This window comes from Helianthus annuus, chromosome 4 (genome assembly GCF_002127325.2).
Source record: "Helianthus annuus cultivar XRQ/B chromosome 4, HanXRQr2.0-SUNRISE, whole genome shotgun sequence".
NCBI lineage: Eukaryota > Viridiplantae > Streptophyta > Magnoliopsida > Asterales > Asteraceae > Helianthus > Helianthus annuus.
The window spans coordinates 145,532,413-145,554,397 of NC_035436.2; the positions used below are offsets into that span (position 1 = coordinate 145,532,413).

At 35.5% G+C, this 21,985-nt stretch overlaps 3 protein-coding genes across 4 annotated transcripts; 1 reads left to right on the top strand and 2 right to left on the bottom strand.

Moving 5' to 3' along the window:
• Positions 1 to 1,195: 1,195 nt before the first annotated feature.
• Positions 1,196 to 4,052, top strand: LOC110936743 (vesicle-associated membrane protein 722). Its single transcript, XM_022179156.2, has 5 exons — positions 1,196 to 1,553; positions 2,859 to 3,000; positions 3,108 to 3,228; positions 3,515 to 3,577; positions 3,704 to 4,052. Exons 1-5 carry the CDS (start codon positions 1,364 to 1,366, stop codon positions 3,851 to 3,853), a joined length of 666 nt encoding a protein of 221 aa, XP_022034848.1. The 5' UTR covers positions 1,196 to 1,363; the 3' UTR covers positions 3,854 to 4,052.
• Positions 4,053 to 4,401: 349 nt separating this feature from the next.
• LOC110936742 (pantoate--beta-alanine ligase) lies at positions 4,402 to 6,700 on the bottom strand. The gene is made up of 4 exons (XM_022179155.2): positions 6,018 to 6,700; positions 5,158 to 5,271; positions 4,916 to 5,047; positions 4,402 to 4,632 (listed from the first exon to the last, which is right to left on the bottom strand). The coding sequence occupies exons 1-4, from the start codon at positions 6,576 to 6,578 to the stop codon at positions 4,513 to 4,515; spliced, it is 927 nt and encodes a 308-aa protein (XP_022034847.1). The 5' UTR covers positions 6,579 to 6,700; the 3' UTR covers positions 4,402 to 4,512.
• Positions 6,701 to 12,991: 6,291 nt separating this feature from the next.
• Positions 12,992 to 16,311, bottom strand: LOC110936741 (glycine-rich cell wall structural protein 1.0). 2 transcript variants are annotated; one of them, XM_035989031.1, is made up of 9 exons: positions 16,068 to 16,311; positions 14,623 to 14,703; positions 14,466 to 14,554; positions 14,303 to 14,377; positions 14,107 to 14,201; positions 13,875 to 13,970; positions 13,623 to 13,844; positions 13,490 to 13,552; positions 12,992 to 13,402 (listed from the first exon to the last, which is right to left on the bottom strand). In XM_035989031.1, the coding sequence occupies exons 1-9, from the start codon at positions 16,188 to 16,190 to the stop codon at positions 13,323 to 13,325; spliced, it is 924 nt and encodes a 307-aa protein (XP_035844924.1). In that variant the 5' UTR covers positions 16,191 to 16,311; the 3' UTR covers positions 12,992 to 13,322. The 2 variants fall into 2 exon arrangements, with proteins under 2 accessions (XP_035844924.1, XP_022034846.1); XM_022179154.2 differs by having other exon boundaries at positions 13,623 to 13,970; positions 16,068 to 16,309.
• Between the last annotated feature and the right edge of the window lie 5,674 nt (positions 16,312 to 21,985).

Genomic DNA, 21,985 nt, shown 5'->3' on the forward strand with positions numbered 1-21,985 from the left:
ATCACTTTTAACTTTTAACATATTTTTATGTTTTCCTTTTATTATTATATTTACTTTTAGCTTTTAACGTATTTTCATTTTTTTCTTTTCTAAAACCATATTTTCTTTATCATTTAGTTTTTTTAATAATTCTTTTCTCCTTTTTAGATTCATCTTTGCTTTCAATTAATTTGATATTTTTTAATAACTTATCTTCATTATTTTTTTTAAAGCTTAAATACGTAGTTTTGTTTAATTTTTACCATCGATCAGTATAAGTTTTATTAAAAATGAATTTATATTCCAAATAAAGTATTTATTTGGTATCGTAATATGGTACGATGATATCAACTGAACCGATTCTAACGGTCAGGCTTTCAAAACAACATGCTACATCTTCAAATAACGTTTGTTTTACATTATCATTTGCTTAGTTTCGCGATAACGCGCGACGTAAAAAGAACATCATAATCTTTTATTACCTAACCTAGTATTATTAAAACGCAAGTAGTCTTTTACTTAAAAATTACAAGTTACTTTATTGAAAAATAAATAAATTAAAACTTCATTGTTTTTTTTACTTTTTAACATTTTATTCTAACCGTATTTGAATCATTGTTACCCTTTCTTCTCTCCAGCTTCTTGTTAGTTTTGATAATATGGTTTAGATTCCGGTACAAATTGGTCTTAACATACAAAATGGCTTTAACATGAGAACTGAAAGAGATAATTTTTTTTTATTTTAATTTTTTCTCATCTTGTCAACCACGTATTTTCATCTTAGAATTAAAAAAAAAAAACTAAAAAAGGTAATTATGTAATTACCCAGTAATTACATAATTATTACTATACTAGAGTAAATACATGATTTTTTTTTGCATTTGCAGTTAAATATCATACAAGTAAATAGAAAAAAGTTTAAAAAAAAAAACTTCCTTAACTTCTCACAAGTAAATAGAAAAAAAATTAAAAAAAAACTTCCTTAACTTCTCATGCTAAGGCTATTTTATATGATAAAGATAAAGATCTATTTGTTTTTTTATCAACACTTAATAATATATCTCTGTTTTTTTTAAGCTATTATATAGTTTTATTTACTTAATTAACATACCCTAATTATTATTTTTTTTTTTTGGTGAGAGGAAAGGAGAGGAAGTATGCATATGCCATATTGCCATATAGATCTGAAAATTCAAATGCAGATTTTCAACAGAACACCGCGTGGCATTCTCGTTATTTCCTTGTAATTACCCAGGCATTTTCATAATCTCTCTTCTCATTCAGTTCACCTTCCACTTTCTCTCTCTCTCTCTCTCTCTCAAAACTTCATCCGATTCCACCACACGCATCAATAGTTGCCGGAGACGGAGAGTAGGTTGTTACTATGGGACAACAGTCGTTGATCTACAGTTTTGTGGCCAGAGGAACGGTTATTCTGTCTGAATACACGGAATTCACCGGTAATTTCACCACTATTGCTGCTCAGTGTCTCCAGAAGCTTCCCGCGACCAATAATAAGTTCACCTACAACTGCGACGGTCACACCTTCAACTACCTTGTTGAAGATGGATTCAGTGAGTCAGATCTGGTCTATATCTTCTTGTTTTTATAGATGATCTGATGATGAGACGTAATTTGTGCTTTTGAAATGTTATTTTAGATTTAGTTGTTTATATATTATTGCTATATTGTATGTTGATGCTGTTTCATTACATGATTTATAGGTTTTGATAAGCAGTTTACATTAATATGCTCGTTTTTAAAGTTGATGTGAATGATTAATGATTACCTGCGTAGAGTATGATGATCCTGCTTGTTTGATCTGCTTCTTGTTGATGAAATTGATGCACATGTGTATTTATTGTATTGTATTGTTGTTGCTTGAATGTGAATCTAAGATGCATGATGTTGTACTTACTTATGATGTACTCTAGATCTGGAATTCATTAACTAGTTTTATTTACGGATCGTAAATTGTAAAGAATATGCAAATTCTGCTTCCAATTGTTTACATTTGCAAGTTGAGTTACACACCGACATGTAAATGTTGCTATATTTACCATGTTTTTGGACTTTTCTGGTATTTATTTATCGTAGGATTTTGATGTTTAACATCTAGAGGATATCAGTTGTAACACCCTAGGCAAATCCCACATCGGGCCCAGGAGAGATCACTGGTTCATAAGTAATCCAATACCTCTTAAATCACCAACTCGATAGTTAAGCGTGCTCAGGTGGGAGTAGTAATAGGATGGGTGACCTCCTGGGAAGTCTCCACCGGGCGACCAAAACCAAAACCGTGAGTTCCTGGATGGGCAACCCATCGGGGGCAGAGCGGACAATATTGGTGGTGCGAGAGGCCGGATGTTACATCACTACTGTTGTATCTTGTACTGGAAATAACTTTGTGAATTTGCCCTTATTGTTGAGAATTTTGGTGTTCTACACGTCAAGCCGGCTACAGTTACAAGTTTGACATTTCTTTGATACCCTGATCTGAGTGTCATACCAGTGCTTCACCAATCAGGCTGTAATATAACCACCTGTCAGCTACTGGTTCAATCATGTAGATATCTGTTATGATGTAAATGTTACTGTTAATTACATCAGTTTGTAGGTTGAATTCAAGGTTCCAAAGTTGAGTTGGGATCCATATCTGTAGAATGTGAAGTTCTTATGATAGTTTAATAGCTTAACCATGCCTCAACACGTATACAAACATGGTGGAAATACGGTTTAAATATACGATAAACTATATTCACCAACCAAGCATAGATAAAACAGTAAATTTAACAGCTTAAATGCCTGGATTTTTTTAAGCGCTTGGCTAATAAACCTCTTACATATGTTAACTAACATTATCTTCTCTATTCATGAAGCATACTGTGTTGTTGCGGTTGAATCCATTGGCAGACAGGTTCCAATTGCTTGTCTTGAGCGCATCAAGGATGACTTCACCAAGAAATATGGTGGCGGGAAAGCTGCAACTGCTACTGCCAACAGCCTGAACAAAGAATTTGGGTATTTCCACTCTCCTTTTTAACTGCCATAATCTTTCCCATGTATTAACTATCATCAAGCTTTTAGTTCTGTAGTTCTCATGCACTCACACAAACCCTTTTTGTTAGTCCCAAGCTGAAGGAACAGATGCAATATTGTGTGGATCATCCAGAAGAGATCAGTAAGCTTTCGAAGGTGAAGGCTCAGGTTTCAGAAGTTAAAGGGGTGATGATGGAAAACATTGAGAAGGTAAGGTCTATGTGAAATTCACATCTGGCATGAATAATGTAGGACATTAAGCATTGAATATGTACTGTAAGGCTGTAAGCCGGGCAAAATGTGTGGGTCAGGTTGGTTAACGGGTCAAACTGAGTTTAGGTCAAAAACAGGTTATGAGCAAAAGGAGTTTGGGTCAAGATAGGCTGTTTTAGAATAGTATAAATTTGGTTTGGGTCAAAAAGGTGGACTCGGGTTGAACTTAGTTGTTATAATTTACTTAAATAACGGGTCATGATTGACACCTTCTGTACCGTAGGTTCTTGACCGTGGAGAAAAGATTGAAATTCTGGTTGATAAGACAGAGAACCTTCGCTCTCAGGTTAGTGAATGCAAATGGGAATTTGTTTTTTTCGCATCTTGAGCTTGAAATGGGACTTGTTTATATGTAATACGATACCGATCTTGAATTTGTATAATCTTATATATGGCGGATGTTATGTTGCAGGCACAAGATTTCAGGACACAGGGCACTCAGATGAGAAGGAAAATGTGGTTGCAAAATATGAAGATAAAGCTTATAGTTCTTGGCATCATTATCGCCCTGATTCTCATTATCGTTCTATCAGCTTGTGGCGGCTTCAACTGTGGCAAGTGAAGCACATTTTATTGAATTGAAAACACCTTGTCCTTTGTTCATTTGTTTCTTCTTTCATTGTTTTATATAATTTTTCATATGTAATTTTTTGCCTGATTGCACTTATCTACATTCTACATAAAAAAGATTTAAAAGCTTATATTGAGAGACAATGTCTGTATAGCTTGTACTTGTATGAAACTTTATATAAATTATGTCATTATATGCAATAAATAAACTTTCAAACCTAATTTTTTAATATAGTGCAATCAATAAACTTATATAAATTTTAACATGGTGTCGGTGTCGGTTACATAAAAGACAATTTGTACTATTTTGATGTACATTATTTATTTTTTTTACATATCACGTGGAGGTGTCGTGATACCTCCAACAAATGATCAAATACTTTTGCCAGGAGATGTGTGGAATGAAAGTATCAGTTCTTTTGAACCAATGCTTGATGATTTCAACTTTTATTTCATTTCACATGATATCAAATAATGTAATTTCAGCTATGTGGTCCTTTAGATAGAGATGGCACTCCAAATTCAAGAAGCATTTACACATTTCTCACTTTACAATTAAATTTCTTTTATCAATAATAAATATTTTGATTTTAAAGCCAATGTATATGAAATTTAACATTTCACAACAATTATTTTCACGTATCGTGAGTACTACGACGCATCAATTTCAATGTTGTCGATCAACCTCACCTTCCCAAACCATGCTGCAACACACACCACAACTCCATCCTTGATCTCTTCAACCGTTTCTAGACTTTCTTGATCCACAATCTGCATCCTCGGCAAAAAACATAGATACATGAGTTCAGCAAATTTCCGAAACTTGAAAATGAATTTAACAAACAATATAAAAAAATAAAATCCTTAAAATCACAACTGAAGCATCATAACTTGTAGAACAAGTTTAGAGAAATCTATTAGTCCCCCACTTGATGTTGGTAGTTGATCGAATCAGTAAGGTGCCCATATTATCTTGTGGGTTGCTCAACACCTAAGCAACCAATTAAAAAGAGGATTATTTAACTTCACTTTGAATTTAAACACTTATTCTCACCTCAACATAATCTATTTTTCCACCGGCTGCTTCTATACTTTCGATCACTGATCTTCTCAACTTACTGCAATTGCTATTGCCCTTTTTGGCAGCTGATTTGGCTTCAAATAAAGCCCGGCTTATCGACAAGGCCTGCAATTTTCGAAAGAGAACAGTTTATATTTTATTTTAGTTTCTTCTGATATGGAGTTGAGCCCACGTAACGAAATTAAAAAAACAATAAAAATATGTTGGACCCGGACCTGTTCCCTCTCTTGTTGTGAAAGATGCACGTTGCGGGAGCTCATTGCCAGGCCATCTTCTTCTCGCTTCAACTCAGAACCAATCACTTTAACAGCAAAATCAAGATCTCGAACCTAAATGTACATTGTTCATCAAAAAAACAATCAGATTTATATGATAAAGATTATCATAAGTTGCAGAAACTCGAAAATCATGAAATAATTCAAAAGAATTGAAAATTTGTATTGCTCAATAATATATTTTACTAATTTCGTGAAAATAATGTTAAAAGTGGCGGATGGTTAATCATGCATTATGTGGTGGCGATGATAGCCGGAAGACAAAAGGGTACATGCACTAATCGGCCTTTGTCCCGATTGTTGAGTGTTATGTGCCTTATGCCCAAGGCTTGATGCAAAACTACTATCGAGCCGGGGGTCTCACTGGGAGCCGTCTCTCTATTCCTACGGGGCAGAGGTAAGGCTGTCTACATCTTACCCTCCTCGGGCCCTACCTTAGCTTTGCTATTGGTGGGATTTACTGAATATGATGATGATGAATTACTGGACTCCGATCTCTTTACATAGAGAGATTAGAACGATACGGATAATGATCAAGTCAACCAACCAATGAAAATGATAGAACGTCAATAACTATCCAAACATTCATACTACAAACAGAATAATGTCTAGCGAACAAGAAGGAAACTCACACTCAAGCAGAGATTTTAAACAATATGAAGCCGAGTATGATCATAATTAGCAACAATTCGAGCATCAAACAGACGGAAACGTTTAAATCACAAAACTCTATAAAAAAATGAACCAGACTGTCTTCACAACAATGTATAATTCAAACACTTAATCATAACCAAACTCACCATCCGTCGAATAACCCGCCACTGCTGATAATCCTTCTTCCCAAAAACCGCAACATCCGGTTCAACAATATTAAACAACTTAGCCACAACAGTAGCCACCCCTCTAAAAAACACAGGCCTACTCTTCCCACACATCCCTTTCTCCAGCTTCTCAACTCTAACCCATGTCTCATGCCCCGCACCCTCTAAACAACACACAACACCCCCTTCATTCCCCACACCCAATTCCCCTGTTTCAACCCCATAATCATACAAGTTTTGTGGATTAAAAACAACATCAACACCGTTGGGGAGTGATTTGAGTTTGTTGATATCGCCTTGGAAGTCAGATGGGTATGTGGAGAGATCTTCGTTGATGGTGAATTGGCCCGGGTTTATGTAGATTGAAACGACGGTGAGTTGGGTGTGTTTTTGGGCTTCTGTGATGAGGGAGAGGTGGCCTTGGTGGAGGTAGCCCATTGTTGGGACTAATCCGATTGTTTTGTTTTGGGCTCGCATTGATCTTGACCAGTTTCTCATTTCTTGTTTGTTTCTGATGATTTGTGGTTCTTTCTGTGACATTTTGATGGGGAGATTAGGGTTTATGGGGTTGTCGAAGTTGAGGAGATGAAGATGGTGGGGTTGGTTTAAAATGGCGGCCGCTGTGATTGTGATTTGATGGATCGGAGGATATTAGGGGCATGTTTGTCTAAGTTTTTTGAAACAATTTATTGATTAATTGGACTTTTTGAAAACTTATAAGTTTTAAAATGATGTTTGACAACGACGGTTTATGTGAGAAGAAAAAACAAATAAATCAATAAGTTACTGTATACTGACTTTTCTAAAAAATCAATAAGTCAATAAGTTGTTTTAAAAAACTAAGCCAAACATGCCATACTTAGTGCCTTCACCAATTTGGTGGCGGCGGAGCGATATTGGTAGCCATATGGTGGGGAGGGGTTTTGAAAATGGACGTTATATGACATGGACGACACCTAAGCATGTGTTAGAAATGAGCGTGGTGTAAAAATAAAGGTGTGAGACGGGGCGTGAAAGGGTGACCATATTTGACATGTGATACACACTTTTTGTTATTATTTTGAGTAAAATGCACGGATAGTCTATGTGGTTTTGCAAAATAACACATATAGTCCATAACTTTTGGAAATTACACCAGTGCTCCCAATGGTTTGACAGTTTGTTACTCGGATAGTCCCTGGAGTGGATGTCCGTTAGTTTTCTCTGTTAAGTGGATGTGAAATGACAAAATTACCCTTCATCTTCTCCACTCTATAAAAACAAAACAAACCCACCCTAACCCCCACCCACCCCCACCTTTCTCTCTGATTGCAACCCTTGTTACATCCCCTGCTCCTCCTACGTTTGTTATCAGCACCAAGTTGAAGTTGAAATATGAGTGTCCATTCACTGTAAACCTGATCCCACCTTTCTTCATAAAATAGCACCCTAACAATAACAACCACAAGAATGCAAGATTTATTTTAAAGATTCATAAAGTTCCCAATCTTGTGCCTTTTGCATGAGTTTAAAACATAAAACATACCTTCTGTAATGAACAGGAACATTCGAGCTTTGTATCGAGCCATTTGCTGAAACACACATGCTGAGAGAGGTCAAAATGGTGTTGGGGAGGGTTGCACCAGCCTCCATCATTGTTGGGTAATGCACTGTTTGGTGGGCAGAAGTTGGTTGCAGTAACTACTATAGAACCAGGGTAACACCATTTTGGTTCACCGCACACTTGATTTCAAAGCAAGCTCCACAGCTCATCCCATTGTTGAATAGTGTTGAACTTAGTGTTGTTGTGGTGTAGGTGGGAGGTGGTTACTTGTGGTGTAAGTGGGAGATGGGTGGTGGTTGGTGGTTAATGGTGGGGGGAAACAGAAAGAAAGGTGGGAGGTGGGTGCGGTAGGGGTGGGGTTGTTTTGTTTTTATAGAGTGGAGAAAATAAAGGGTAATTTTGTCATTTCACATCCACTTAACGGAGAAAACTAACGGACATCCACTCCAGGGACTATCCTAGGAACAAACTGTCAAACCACAGGGAGCACCGGTGTAATTTCCAAAAGTTGAGGACTATAGGTGTTGTTTTGTAAAACCACATGGACTATCCTTGCATTTTACTCTATTATTTTATATTTAAAACTTATAAAAAATGTATTAAATTTAAACCCACCAACATAGAGTTGCCACGTTGTCTCCCGTTTACCCTCAACGTTGGTGGAAATTCGATACCCCATGCACAATGTCGTCGACAACACCATGGACGGGGTGGTTTGGGCGTCATGGTCCGGCCTCCACGCCAAATTTCAACGCCCACATCGAGAGGTTTTATAAGAGCATTCACGTTGAATTCCTTTTCTCTATCCATATAGTTACACTAAAAATCACTACCTTTTTTCTCTTCTTTTCAATGAATAATATGTTTATATCTTTATCATTATATTTTCTCTCTCCTACACTTACAACTACTTTAAAAAATATTAAAAAAATTATAAGGGGTGAACAATGTACTCGTACATTTACAAATTAACAGTAACATTTTCTCTCTCCTTACTCACAACCATTTCTTATAATATAACTAATCCACTCACATAAATATAAGAAATCCATTGTGAATGCTCTAAGTTAACTAGTCATTGGTTCTCATACAGGTTGTATAGTGTGGTGATTGTGTTATACAGGCTGTTATGAGAGGGTTAACTTGGTTATACAACTTGTTCGAGTGAGTGCTTTGTCCATATAATATGAAAGTATGACCTGACAAAGAGATGACTAGTGTGATAGATGATCCATATGACATGTATCAGTTTATAGTCGGTCGGTGCAACATATATGATGTGATAGGTGTCATGGTGTATTATGTTCGTCTCGGGTTTAATGGATACATAAAAAGAAATGAACAAAATGGAATTAAGAAGAGATAAGATATGAAGGGCAATGAAAAGAGATGATTTAATTTTGTGTTCAACTACTCACTTTGTCACCATTTCCTTTCTTATTGGTAGTTTTCTATTCATGTATTTCTAGTTTGATTTGATTGTATGATGTTTGTTTTTTTAGCAAGGGAGTCTCTCAGTAAACGGCCTATTTACCCTAATGATACGGGTAAGTCACTCTTCCCGAGTCCTACCAATATCTTAGATATATATGGAATTTATTGGGTATAATGTTTGTTGTTTCAAAAAGTAAAAGAAATCAATCATTATTTTATGTGTTCCCAAGTTGAAAGAAAAAGAAGAGAATATTACAATTTTACAAGCAAACCATTTTAAGATTTTTCTTTCATATTGATGATGGTTCTTAAAAAAATTATTTTAATTAGTTGGTTTAATTTCATGACATGAAGATGATATGTTCCCTTTTGGATTTTGGCACCATGTATCTTGAATATCTTGAATGATTAAAGCATACGATTATTAGTTTTGTTTTAAATAAAAGGAATATAAAGAAATGACAAATTTCTCGTGCTTACACGCAGCACGCGAAAAGAAGAGAAGGATAAGTGTCATTGGCAGGAAGCTTCTTCTCAACAAACATCTTCCTCTTTTAATTTTCAAACGGCTGTAACTTTTTCATACGTTAATATTTTTTTTAATTACATCATATTAACGAGCATTTCATTCCTTTTAATTCGAGTAGGCAATTGCTATAGTTTTATTAAAAAAAAATACCGGATTTTGAATACTCATTAGTTCATTACGTGATTATGTGATTTTAAATACACAGCACATGACTACAGTGGTGTTTGTTTTTCTAAAAAAAATCTGCGCAGGATCTTCCGTCTGCGCCGCGCAGACCACACGCAGACATTGCCATCTGTAGACTGTTTGTTTCTCCGAAGACGTTTCATTAAAAAACGTCTGCCCGAGCTCTTCTTGATGCAGACTTGGCTCAGACACTTCTAAGTTCTTCTAAGGTCTGCAAAGGATTAAACACCACCACCCACCACCACCGTCCATCATCCACCATCCACCACTATCCATCACCACCACCACCACCACTGTCCACCACCATCGTCCACCACCCACCACCGTCCATCACCACCACCACCCTCGTCCATCACCACCACCCACCGCCAACGTCCACCACCCACCGCCACCATCTACCACCATTGTCCACCACCACCCACCGTCCACCAACACCACCTACCACTACCGTCCACCACCACCACCGCCTACCACCACCATCCGTACACTACCACCCGTTTATTTTTTAAGTCTACATACTTTAAAAAACAAACAGTCTTCTTCTTGCAGACTGCAGATGTTTGGTCCACATCTTCTTCTACAGATGTGGTCCGCAGACTGCAGACATTTTATCTCTTAAAAAACAAACAACACCTACGTGATTTTAAATATCTGTTACGTGATTACACATTCAACATAAACCATTACGTGGTTACACATTCAATATAAATCCATTACTTGATTACACATTCAATAATAAGAAGTTGATTGTTTATACTTTATTACGTGGTTAAATATCTAATATACGACATTATGTGGTTATTATAGGTTGATTTGGATAATGTTTTGTATATAGTGTATCCTTAATACGTGATTAGACCTGAAATATTAGGTATTCCATATGAAAGATTATGTATTACATGTTTTTTGTTTTTACGTAATTACGTAATCACTCAGTTTGGTTTCACATAAAATACTATAATGAAATCACATAATCACGAAATGGGTATTTAAAATCACGTAGTCACGTAATAATACATAGTCAACTTTTGTTACGTAATTACGTAATCACTTAGTGGGGGTTTCACATACTATAATGAAATCATGTAATGGGTATTCAAAAATCATGTACTCATGTGTTGGGTATTCAAAATTTCGTAATTATGTAATGAGTATTCAAATCATGTACATTTTTTAAGACAACTATAGCAATAGGCTGCTCGAATTAAAGAGAATGAAATACGTAATTTTTCTAAAAAAATATTAGTGTATAAAAAAGTTATAGCCGTTTGAAAATCAAGGAGGAAGAGTTTAACTAAGAAAGAACCAGAATATTCTTTCTTTATTTGTTTCTTCAATTGTTTGAAACTTATATTTACGAAAATATCACCTCCTAGCTTTCAACCATTGATTACATTGTCGCCTATGCTGAATTCTTTGTCTTTCACATGATCGGCTTGATATAAAGAAAATAGAAGTTAAGTCATTGAGAATGATGTATTTTTACTTTTTTTAATTTTAGATATGTAATCCATAACTATAAGTTAATAAAAAAATGGAACTTTGTGTAATTTCCTATCAAGGGGGCCTTTTAGATGATTGGAAGTAGAGGATATCATTTTCGATATATCATTTATCAATGAATGAATAACAAGAGTTATAATTTTCAGTTGAAAAATCGAATATTTTCATAACCGGACCAGACATCAAATCAGACACCTCATCGGTTCACTAGTCGGACCGGTCAGATCGGTCAGACCGGATTTAAGAGCCGGTTAACTTAAAATTTATAATAATTAAAAATAGACTAGATTTACATTTTTCTAACATGATATTAAAAAATAATCTTTATTACAAGTAACTTACATTTACTTATACTAAAAAACCTATTCTTCTTGTCCGCGTCTACTCTTACCAAAAGTCAATAGATGTTTATGTTTTTTTTAAAACCTCAATCCACCTACCGTCATTTATTTTTCAACATTTTTTTAGGGTTTTATCTGCCGCCGCCCAAGAGTTTTCCCAACATTTGAAGGTTCTTATTCTGTAAACCAACATTTGAAAGGTGAAACCCTAAATGAACTTTCTCATCCCGACTCACCCTCTGTTATGTCGAAGATTCTCGTTATGAAGGTAAGGTGTCTTTTCAAGCCAAGATTCAGATCTGCGAAAAGAAGTATAGATTCGCCATTTTCGTTCCATTCTACGTCTTCATCTCAAATAACGGCCACCGGTTCGACCAGTGAATCTCCGGTTCGACCTCCGGCCGCCGGTTAGACCGGCCGGCCACCTTCAAAACGGCTCGACACACTAAACCAGACCAGCGTAGTCTACGGTTCCTGGTCCGACCGGTCGGTCTTGTACAGGCGTGAAAACAATGGAAAAAACAATCTAAAAAAGGGGTAAACATATACAAGTAAAAATACTTATTATAAATTTATTATCATATTTAACAATTTATTTAGTTGATTAATTTTAAAGAGCACAAAATAACCGGTTAATTAACCGTAACCGGTTATTAACCAATTTAGGAATAATCGGTTAGTGGTTATATTTAACCGTAGGTTAGTAACCGGTTATAAGTATGTAGTATAGGAACCGGTTATTAACCGGATTTTCAGCCGATAGACCGGTTAAGCGAAAAATTAAAAAAAGGCAAGTTAACCGGTTAATAACCAAACATAACCGCCCAAAGTCAAAAAGTAAAATTAACCGGTATAACCAGTTAACCAAACCGGTTATTAAAATTAGCCGGTTTGTGCACCTCAAAATTAATCTTGACGACTTGACTAGTTTACCACCACTAATTGTAAATGTTTTAAAAGCACAAGTATCCAATACGGCAAGAGCCACTGAAAAGCCCATATAGAAATCAGTTTAGACTTTGTACCAGTTAAAACATTTTGATTAACTTATACAACAGTGTCAGATTACTATAGTTTTTATGATATATCATGTACATTTCATATCCTTCTCCCCAACTAGTATATTTCATAACCTAAATACTTAATTATGTCAAAAATACACATAATATTATGATTTTATTGATAAATATAATATTATTCAAGTTTATAGGTGACATGAAATTATCCTGGAATACACTCTAGCAACAATTTGTACATCAATTCCAACCGTTAGCCAACTTCAGAAGGGAGAGGGAAAAAAAACCTAAGCACACAAAGTGCCGTAGCAACTAGAATCAAACCGCTCAAAGACCGATCAACCGACCTACAAACCAACTCATTCAAGATATAAAAAGAAACAAGATTCAAGAAAATGGGAAACAAATAAAAAAAAAAAAGTTAACCTTATATGGGCATATACAAGAAAAAGCATAATCCAGAATATACCAAAACAAACTGCACCTAATAAACTTGCTTCTTTTGCTATAACAATAGCAGATATAATAAGTCAGCTTACCCAAAAACCAAAATAGGGAATAAAAAAGAAGACATTAGTAGTCCTAAATCACTAATTACTACTAACTAAACCACCCTTAGCTGAATGAAGTAACAACCCCCATTACTTTTTAATTCTTCTTTAAACAAACTCCCAACATTAAGGCAAGCATGCATATTATATATATAGCAAGAGAGCAACACACACCCGGCTACTACTCCGCCCCGCCCATCCTTCCCCTACCACCTCTTCCATTCATTCCGCCACCCCTACCGCCTCTCATGTACCCACCTCCTGTTTGTCATTAACATCAATAAACCCCATTAATCAAACAAAAACCGGAGAAATATAAAAGGGTAAAACAATAAAGAAAGCACTGACCACGATAGCCTGCGTTTCCTCCACGACCACCACCTCGACTGCGGTTCGAATAACCATTGTTATCTGTTGAAAACAGAGCAATAGTGAAAACTAAAAAGTTACAGTGTTAATGTTGATGCAAAAGCTATACTACCTTGATAGTTTCTGTATTCACCACCTCCGTGGTAGTTACCATATTCACCGCCGCCGCCACCTTGAAAGTTCCCATACCCCCTGCCACCTCGGTAGTTCCCCGGTCCCCTGCCGCCTTGGTAGTTTCTGTACCCATCCCCGCGTTGATAGCTTCCGTAACCACCATTCGCATAGCCACCATTTCCATAGCCACCGTTCCCATAGCCACCGTTCCCATAGCCACCATTCCCATAGCTACCATTCCCATAGCCACCGTTTCCGTAGCCACCACCCCTGTTCCAGCCACGGCCTCTTACTGCACCGCCTTGACCACGACCCCTATTTCCATGATAGTTACCGCCATATGGCTCTACAAATGCAAATAATACTTTTTTGATGAACCAAGAATATAATAATTTTTTGGACAAAAATGTTTCGGGTCAAAGGGTCAACCCAAGCCAACCCCTACACACATTTACCTATTTAGAAATGTGAAAAAAACCCACCTTCATTGTATGATCGTTGTGTCTGTCTCGGCTGCTGTCTCTGATAACCGTTATACTGAGGCTTTGATCGCTCCACATATAGTGGAGCTTGGTACCTAAGCCATAAAAATTGCGCTGATGTCAATAACAGGAGCTGAAAAGCATATTCATAAAAACAAAAGATTAATTGAAGAAAAGAAATATAGCTGAAACTCACCCTGGTGAATCCTTGTTTAGCTCCTTAGTAGACAAGGTAATGGAAATCATAGACACCTGGCGAGTCATCTCCACACTGTATTTTATTTAACAAATAGTGAAACATCTAACAAATATTTTAGCAAAGCTTATTAGTGGCATAAATATAACAATTAGAAACTTACGGCAGAAGACCTTCTTCATTCGGCTCCCATACATCAGTTATGCTTATTGAGCAGATGCTCGTATCTTGATGCAAGCGAGGAATGTTTCTCTGTTTAAAGTAAAAGCATCTTATTACTTCTGCACATGAAAAACTAACAAGAAAATTGAGTAGCAAACCTTAACGATCTCTGCAATAGCTACTGTCTTGCTGATTGCCTGTCCCATTCCTTTCAAGACAATTTCTTTCTCACGTCTCTCCTACAGTAACAATCTGAGTAAGATTCTTCACATAAACAATATGACCATATCTAAAATAACAAGGTACGTAATTAAGGATGCACCTACTGCTTATAACACATTAATGATCAAATGCAGCAACATTAGATGATCAACTAGCCAATTCAGTATATAGAGAATGTTGCATAGCTGAACAGTAATCTATAACGGCCTACTGAATTTCATCTATTTCAAGGTAATTTAGCTTTTCAAAACCAAATTGTGCTAATCATATTGCTCAACTACGCAAACACCCAATCAAGATTATTTACTCGCGCATGGTTGTCAATGAAGTGAACTTAAGAATTAAGATGAAAAGATTCAACAAGATGATATACCAAACTCAAAACTGATGCAACTACTTCAGTAACGCTCGTAAATAATGACAATACGTGCAAAAAGAACAGTAATCAAAGAAACAAGGCTGAAGCATATTTGAACAAAGTAAGTGTCAATAATAGATGCAACTATGCAACCTCCGTCACTCCATCCATTGCTTCACAATATCAACATAATTTCTTAAATCAACACAATAAGATGCAGCCTAGAGGAACACAAAATCAACACAGGAAAAGAGAACAGAAACACGAAAAACAGAGTACAGATTTGTATTTACATAAATAATCATATAAACATACCATCTGCTGATCTACTATCTCCGCATGACGGTGGCACAAATGAAAACAGGAAGATGAACATATCACGAAACATATACGGATAACATGAGTTTTAACATAGAGACAGTTTAGATCTTCTCAAACACATGCCAGTTTTACCTACCCAAACTATATTGAGATAAAATGATTATTATATCAACTATTAACACTATATTGTTTCATGCAATAGAAAACAAAACAAATAACACATCAAACAATTCCGTATTCTTCACATTACACTCTAACCAAACAAAACATGTTAACATACAAGAAGAAACGAAGGATCGGATCCTGATATCCATAGAAAACCTAAAATAATCAATGTTCATACAAGCCATATACCTACAAATTAGATCCAGATTCTGAAACAGTAACGATTATAACAAACCAGCTAGATCAAAACAAAACAACTGCCGTTACACTAAACCCTACAAAGCCATAGAACACAAAAATAACATCGATCGGCGTTGTAAGTACTCGTAACGTTGCATCCTTTAACCTAAAAACCAAATCAAACAAAAACACAACGAGAAACTAACAATGCACTCATCGCAACAATGACAGACACCAGATACAGATTTCAGTTTTCACCTAAAATTGAACAGTAACGAAAACACAAAATAACACTCATTCGTCAAACAAACAGAAGAATAATAATGATGATGATGATGATGAGAATAATAATGATACCTGAAGAAGAGTGGAAGCGTAGCTGATGTAGTTACGAACTAAGCCTTGAGAGGTGATTCTGATCTCATTTTGGCTGATAGGAATATCAGGTTTCTTCTGATCGACCTTAGTGTACCTATCCATGGTGAATCGAAACCCTAGAGAGAGAGAGAGAGAGAAAGTAGCAGTAAAACCCTTGTGAAGAGTGAGAGATGAAGAAGATGAGTGAGAAGCTAAAACCCAGTGGAAACAGAATTTGCTTAACAACTAACCGGGTCGGTTAGTTTTTTGTGCCCCGTTCTACGGGGCTGACCCGATTTTTACTTCTTTGGTAAAACCCACGCGCCTCATTGTGGATATGAACGACACGTGTGATTATTATTGGCTGGGACTGGGAGATGAAACAAACCGCACCAATTTAAAATCCATTTTTAGTTTTTTTTAAGGGTGAATTTCTTTTTTAGTGACCGAATGTCACACCATCTAAAGGGTGGTTCTAGCCAAGATTTGTCCAGACTATATTGTCTTAACCGGGCCCACATTAGGTTAGTCAGACTTAGTTACAACGTTCTCCTAGAAACCGTATTTCCTTCACACGAGATGTCTCGCTGAAATAACAGCCGGATAAAAACCAAGATGCGGCTTAGGATCGAACCCCATCGGTGGGTTACAACTTTAGTAGAGTAATGTTAAGTTATTCATCAAACAATTATACTATAACATAACACAACTTTAGTAGAGTAATAATAATTATGTTTGAGTTTGCAATTAGATTAGTGTATAAGTAGTACAATTTTATTATATTGTAATTACTTTAACTAAAGTAATTACAAAATTGTCACAACTTAAATTTTTCTTTCATTCATTTGCACTTTAAAACTTATTTGCATCGTACTCTTATCGATATTCTATAATACAATATTTTAACTCTTAAAACCTCTTTTCGAAATGGTATAACACTTTCTTTGATATGTTTATTTTATATATATATATATATATATATATATATATATATATATATATATATATATATATATATATATATATATATATATATATATATATAGAGTGGAGGATCCTACGAAAAGTGTGTTTTTCCTAAAAATTGTAAAAAGTCATAAAACACAACAATTTCAGGCATAAAACACACCTAAAACTCACAAATAATAGAATGAATATTACTAAAACACCATATTCAAACTCTAATAGTCCATAAAAACTTCAAACACGCCATCGTAAAACTATAAATATAAAACACACAATGCTAAACAACATAAAACACAATAATATTTGTCATTCCACAATCAGAGCCTTAACATCTAAAACACAACACAAAACCCACATACATGATGTTTTAGTAATCTTCATCATATTATTTGTGGGTTTTGGTGTGTTTTATGGTTGACATTATGATGTTTTATGACTTTTTACACTTTTTAGGAAATTTGGACTTTCTGGCCATATATATATATATATATATATATATATATATATAGGGAGCCGCTAGAATAAAAACCACCTCGAGTTGTAAGAACCGCGAGAACTACACCCCACGGAGCGCCGTTCGCCATGATTTTTTTTTACAAGTAGATGTGTATATTATAAACACAGCCGTAAAAAATCATGGCGAACGGTGCTCCGTGGGGTGTAGTTTTTTACACCACAAGTTTGGTGAAAAAAAAAAGAAAAAAGAAAAAAAATTAAAAAACACCAAACTTGTGGTGTAAAAAACTACACCCCACGGAGCGCCGTTCGCCATGATTTTTTACGGCTGTGTTTATAATACACACATCTACTTGTAAAAAAAAATCATGGCGAACGGCGCTCCGTGGGGTGTAGTTCTCGCGGTTCTTACAACTCGGGGTGGTTTTCATTCTAGCAGCCCCCTATATATATATATATATATAGGATAAAGATCCGTTAGGAACCACCCTTTATTGCGAGAACCGCGAGAACCAATGTGAACACATGGCAAATTTGTAATTAATTGACATTTAATAAAAAAACACGCTCTCCTCTTATTTCAGCCCCTGCTCTCCTCTTATTTCAGCCCCTGTTCACCATCGTCATTCACAATCTAGGGTTTCGCTGGAGATTTTGCTTAATCGGCGACGGAGATCTATGGCGGTGAGTTTCACGGCGGCGATCTTACGGGGGATTCGATTGGGATACTGATTACGGTGTTGGGATACTGATTTCGGCTACACATGGCTTCGTCTGACTCATCTCGTGTTGGAGTTGAACCTACGACATCTGAAGGTTTTAGTTTTCGAATCCAATTCAGATGTTTATGCTATGATTTCAATTTATGATTTGCCCTTGATTCGAATCTCGTTTTAAAAGATTATTTGGTTGTTCTGGAATCGAAACAAGTTGCAATGACAGGACGATGGTTGTTGTAAGTAATTCAATTTTACATATAGCATACTCCAGCAGGTTTTATTCTATTCGAATCCCTAATAAATTAGGCATTCTTGTTTGGTGTTTGGTGGTAGTTGCAGGTCAGAAGTGATGGTGAATTTTTAGCCAAGTGGTATCTTCTCAGGTAAAAGGTTTATATATAAATCTTTAATTTGTCAATAGATGGTATTTTATATCCATTTTATGTAAACTGTGACTCGTTCAATGATATACTCCTTTGCAGCATGTTCACAATTGTTTTATGATGTAAAATATGATTACTCAATATTATATGCACATGTGCATTGTGTCAATTGCATCATGTTTTATGTTGTACATTATGGTTACTCAATATTATATGCACATGTGCATTGTGTCAATTACATCATGTTTTATGTTGTACATTATGGTTACTCAATATTATATGCACATATATTATCTCCACTTTGGGGTTTCGGTAGTTCACCAACACCAGTTCATGGTCTTCTCACTCGGCCGAGAGGCATTCACGGCGGTTCACGGCGGCGGAGAGCCGTGCACGGTGGTTTTCATGACATATAGATAGTCGTGTTCATGTACTTCATGGCGGTTGCAGTCGGCACGATGTTTACAGTTGCATATGGCATCTTCGTGTCGATCCTCGTATATCCGATGGACTCCTCATATATTGTCTGAATATCATCATCATACAACATCTGATGCTGACTTTGGTGGTCCATCTGTTGTCAATCCTGTTGATAGTCACAGAATTATGTCTAAAACTGTTGAAAGTCGACATACCTTTCATAGGTTTGAAATTCGGACTCTTGACTCTATGTCTACATCACTTTGACAGCACCTATAAATATAGATCATCAAGAGTTACAATTCATTCAATTTGTGACTAAAGGTATTATGTTGACTGTAAACGATGTTTATACTTTTGTAAATGATATTGTATTAAATGATGTGCACATGTGCATTATATTGACTGTAAATGATGTTGTATTAAATTATATGCACATGTGCATCATGTTGATTGTAAGTGATATTGTATTAACTTATGTGCACATGTGCATTATGTTGAAAATTATACCATGTCGTTGATGTATGGATTCTGTTTATGTATGGATTCTGTTTATGTATGGATTCTGAACAGGTGCCTTACGGATGACTATCCAATTATGTACAGAATTGCATTAAACAAAGGGTCTTGTGTGGCGGACAACTACAAAAAAAATGGAAGAACAAGCCGACAACCGGGGAGGCATGGTGGAGTTTATGCATCTTATGGCGTGCTGAGAAACACCAGAGTGTAGACGGGTCAAGATGGGTGGGGTTGGCACTGTTGATGCTGAATTCCCTACTCTAAATAGAACGTTTAATCACTAGGAGGACATTGTGATGATGTACAACACTTATGATACAACAACTGGATTTTCCACACGCAACTACTTATATATTGATTATCTCTTGTTTTTTGTTTACATTCATTGTTTATACTTATTGTTTATCTACTTAACGGTGTAATATTCATTGTTTTATTCATGTCCATTTAACATAAATTACCAATATGTCCACTGTTTTAACACATGCACATGTGCGTTACCAAACGCGTGCATTTTCAACATTGAAACCGTAGCATCTAAACTTGTCGATTCACTGTTACTAATGTCATTATGTTTTAAGTGTATGTACTCCATTTTCAATCCACCTATTATACATTGCAACGTATACATTATGCACATTTGCATTGCCACCATATACTATGTCAAACAACATTAAACATTACTACCTTTACGTTATGCACATGTGCATTGCCAACATAATTTATGCCACACATTATATCACATCAATATGTGCCTGGGCATTTCCAACATATATTATACCATACAACATTGTAAACTACATATCCTAACATGTATTATTATTCTAAATAATGCATATGTGCATATGACATATCACTTTAACATAACCTATACAAAGTTCATTTCCATCTACATTACCATCCGTGGATATATTACTAACATGTTTACCAATTTCAAATTATGCACATGTGCATACAAAAACCTCCTTGCCATACCAAATGTATAAAAATATTACCAATATGTATACATTTTCAAATTACACACTTTGACTCTTTTTGTTCCACCTACTTTTAAGTGTGATAATATTGGAGTCACATTTCATCTATGAAATATCATGTCATTGATTTAAACTTTATTCAAGATATAGGTTCAACAATAATTTGTGGGTTTCTATTGGACCACGTATGTAACCAAAACCTAGTTACAATGTTTGGCAAAACTGTCGGTTGTAACAAAGAATAATTACAATATCAGATTATGATTCAAGTCATGTAAGTGCAGATATGACTGCATCAGTAACCTCTTGTGTTGTGATACTTCCACCAAGATCTTTAGTTCGGTATTTACTCTCGTAAATAATGCGTTTCACTGCAGTTTATAAACGTAAATAATGCGTTTCACTGCAGTTTATAAACGATCTGCATAATTAGGAAGTTGAAGATGTCTCATCATCATGGCTGATGAAAGAAGCAGAGCCACTAGGTTTGCTCTCTTTTTCTCAACCATTGATGGTTTCCCAACATTCCCGGCTGATGCACCTTGTTCAAAGATCGCGTACTCCGTGCCAACGTTACCTGTAATATGATTGTAAAAACTTTATTACTACAAAATCATCGTTACAAAAAGGGTCTAGGGTTTTAAATATATGGTTTATGACTGTGTACCTCCTGGCATGACCCCTGTACCGCCAGCAATACCAACAGCAGCGTTTGCAACTAGGTTTCCATACAGGTTAGGTGTCACCTGCAACATTTAATCAGTTAACACCCAATTGGAAAAAGAATAATCTCCTGTGTGCGTTTTAAAACTAGAACTTATGTACAACTTAAGCATTTACAGAAATAATAAGTAGTGACGTTATTAATGTAACAATGTATGTATTTTCCTATATTTATATATGCATATTTACTTGTCCTTTGTATGTCTTTTCCTATATCTACATCTGCATATGGTATAATATATGTGTTTAAATGAATGACAACATCATTTAACATAAAAACTAAAAAATAATGCAAATGTGCATCTCTACCCAATTGAAACATTAAATATTAAGCAAGCTATTCTAACTTTTTGTTTCAATATTACGTCCGTCCTCGTCCTCTGTAGCATCTCACATTTTTTTCGATCCTTACTCCCTTTATTTTATAATAAATGGAACCCTTTTTCGTTTTTTCCATCGTTGATCTACAATAATAAAAAAATCATATAATTTACCAAACCTACAGACCTACCGCATTTTTGCATTCCACACAATGATGCACATGTGCAAAGAAAATAAAACATGTTATCAAATGTTCATACATATTACTGCACACCTACATTTATAAACTTAATGTGTTTACACAACTTATAATATTAACAAAAAAAAAAAGTAATACAATGTTGCACATGTGCATAAACTCAGATTTAATTACTAAAAAATTATAATAATACTAAATAATCAACAGCTTCTAACCTTTTTGTTTAACATTC

Excerpts from the sequence above, each read along its gene's own strand:
- LOC110936743 (XM_022179156.2), top strand. The coding sequence starts at position 1,364 with ATGGGACAACAGTCGTTGATCTACAGTTTTGTGGCCAGAGGAACGGTT. Across the intron at positions 1,554-2,858 it reads CCTTGTTGAAGATGGATTCA|CATACTGTGTTGTTGCGGTT; the intron begins GTGAGTCAGATC and ends CTATTCATGAAG. Across the intron at positions 3,001-3,107 it reads AGCCTGAACAAAGAATTTGG|TCCCAAGCTGAAGGAACAGA; the intron begins GTATTTCCACTC and ends CCTTTTTGTTAG.
- LOC110936741 (XM_022179154.2), bottom strand. The coding sequence starts at position 16,190 with ATGGATAGGTACACTAAGGTCGATCAGAAGAAACCTGATATTCCTATC. Across the intron at positions 14,555-14,622 it reads CTATTGCAGAGATCGTTAAG|AGAAACATTCCTCGCTTGCA; the intron begins GTTTGCTACTCA and ends TACTTTAAACAG. Across the intron at positions 14,378-14,465 it reads AATGAAGAAGGTCTTCTGCC|TGTGGAGATGACTCGCCAGG; the intron begins GTAAGTTTCTAA and ends AATAAAATACAG.
- LOC110936742 (XM_022179155.2), bottom strand. The coding sequence starts at position 6,578 with ATGTCACAGAAAGAACCACAAATCATCAGAAACAAACAAGAAATGAGA. Across the intron at positions 5,272-6,017 it reads GGCGGGTTATTCGACGGATG|GTTCGAGATCTTGATTTTGC; the intron begins GTGAGTTTGGTT and ends ATGTACATTTAG. Across the intron at positions 5,048-5,157 it reads CACAACAAGAGAGGGAACAG|GCCTTGTCGATAAGCCGGGC; the intron begins GTCCGGGTCCAA and ends CGAAAATTGCAG.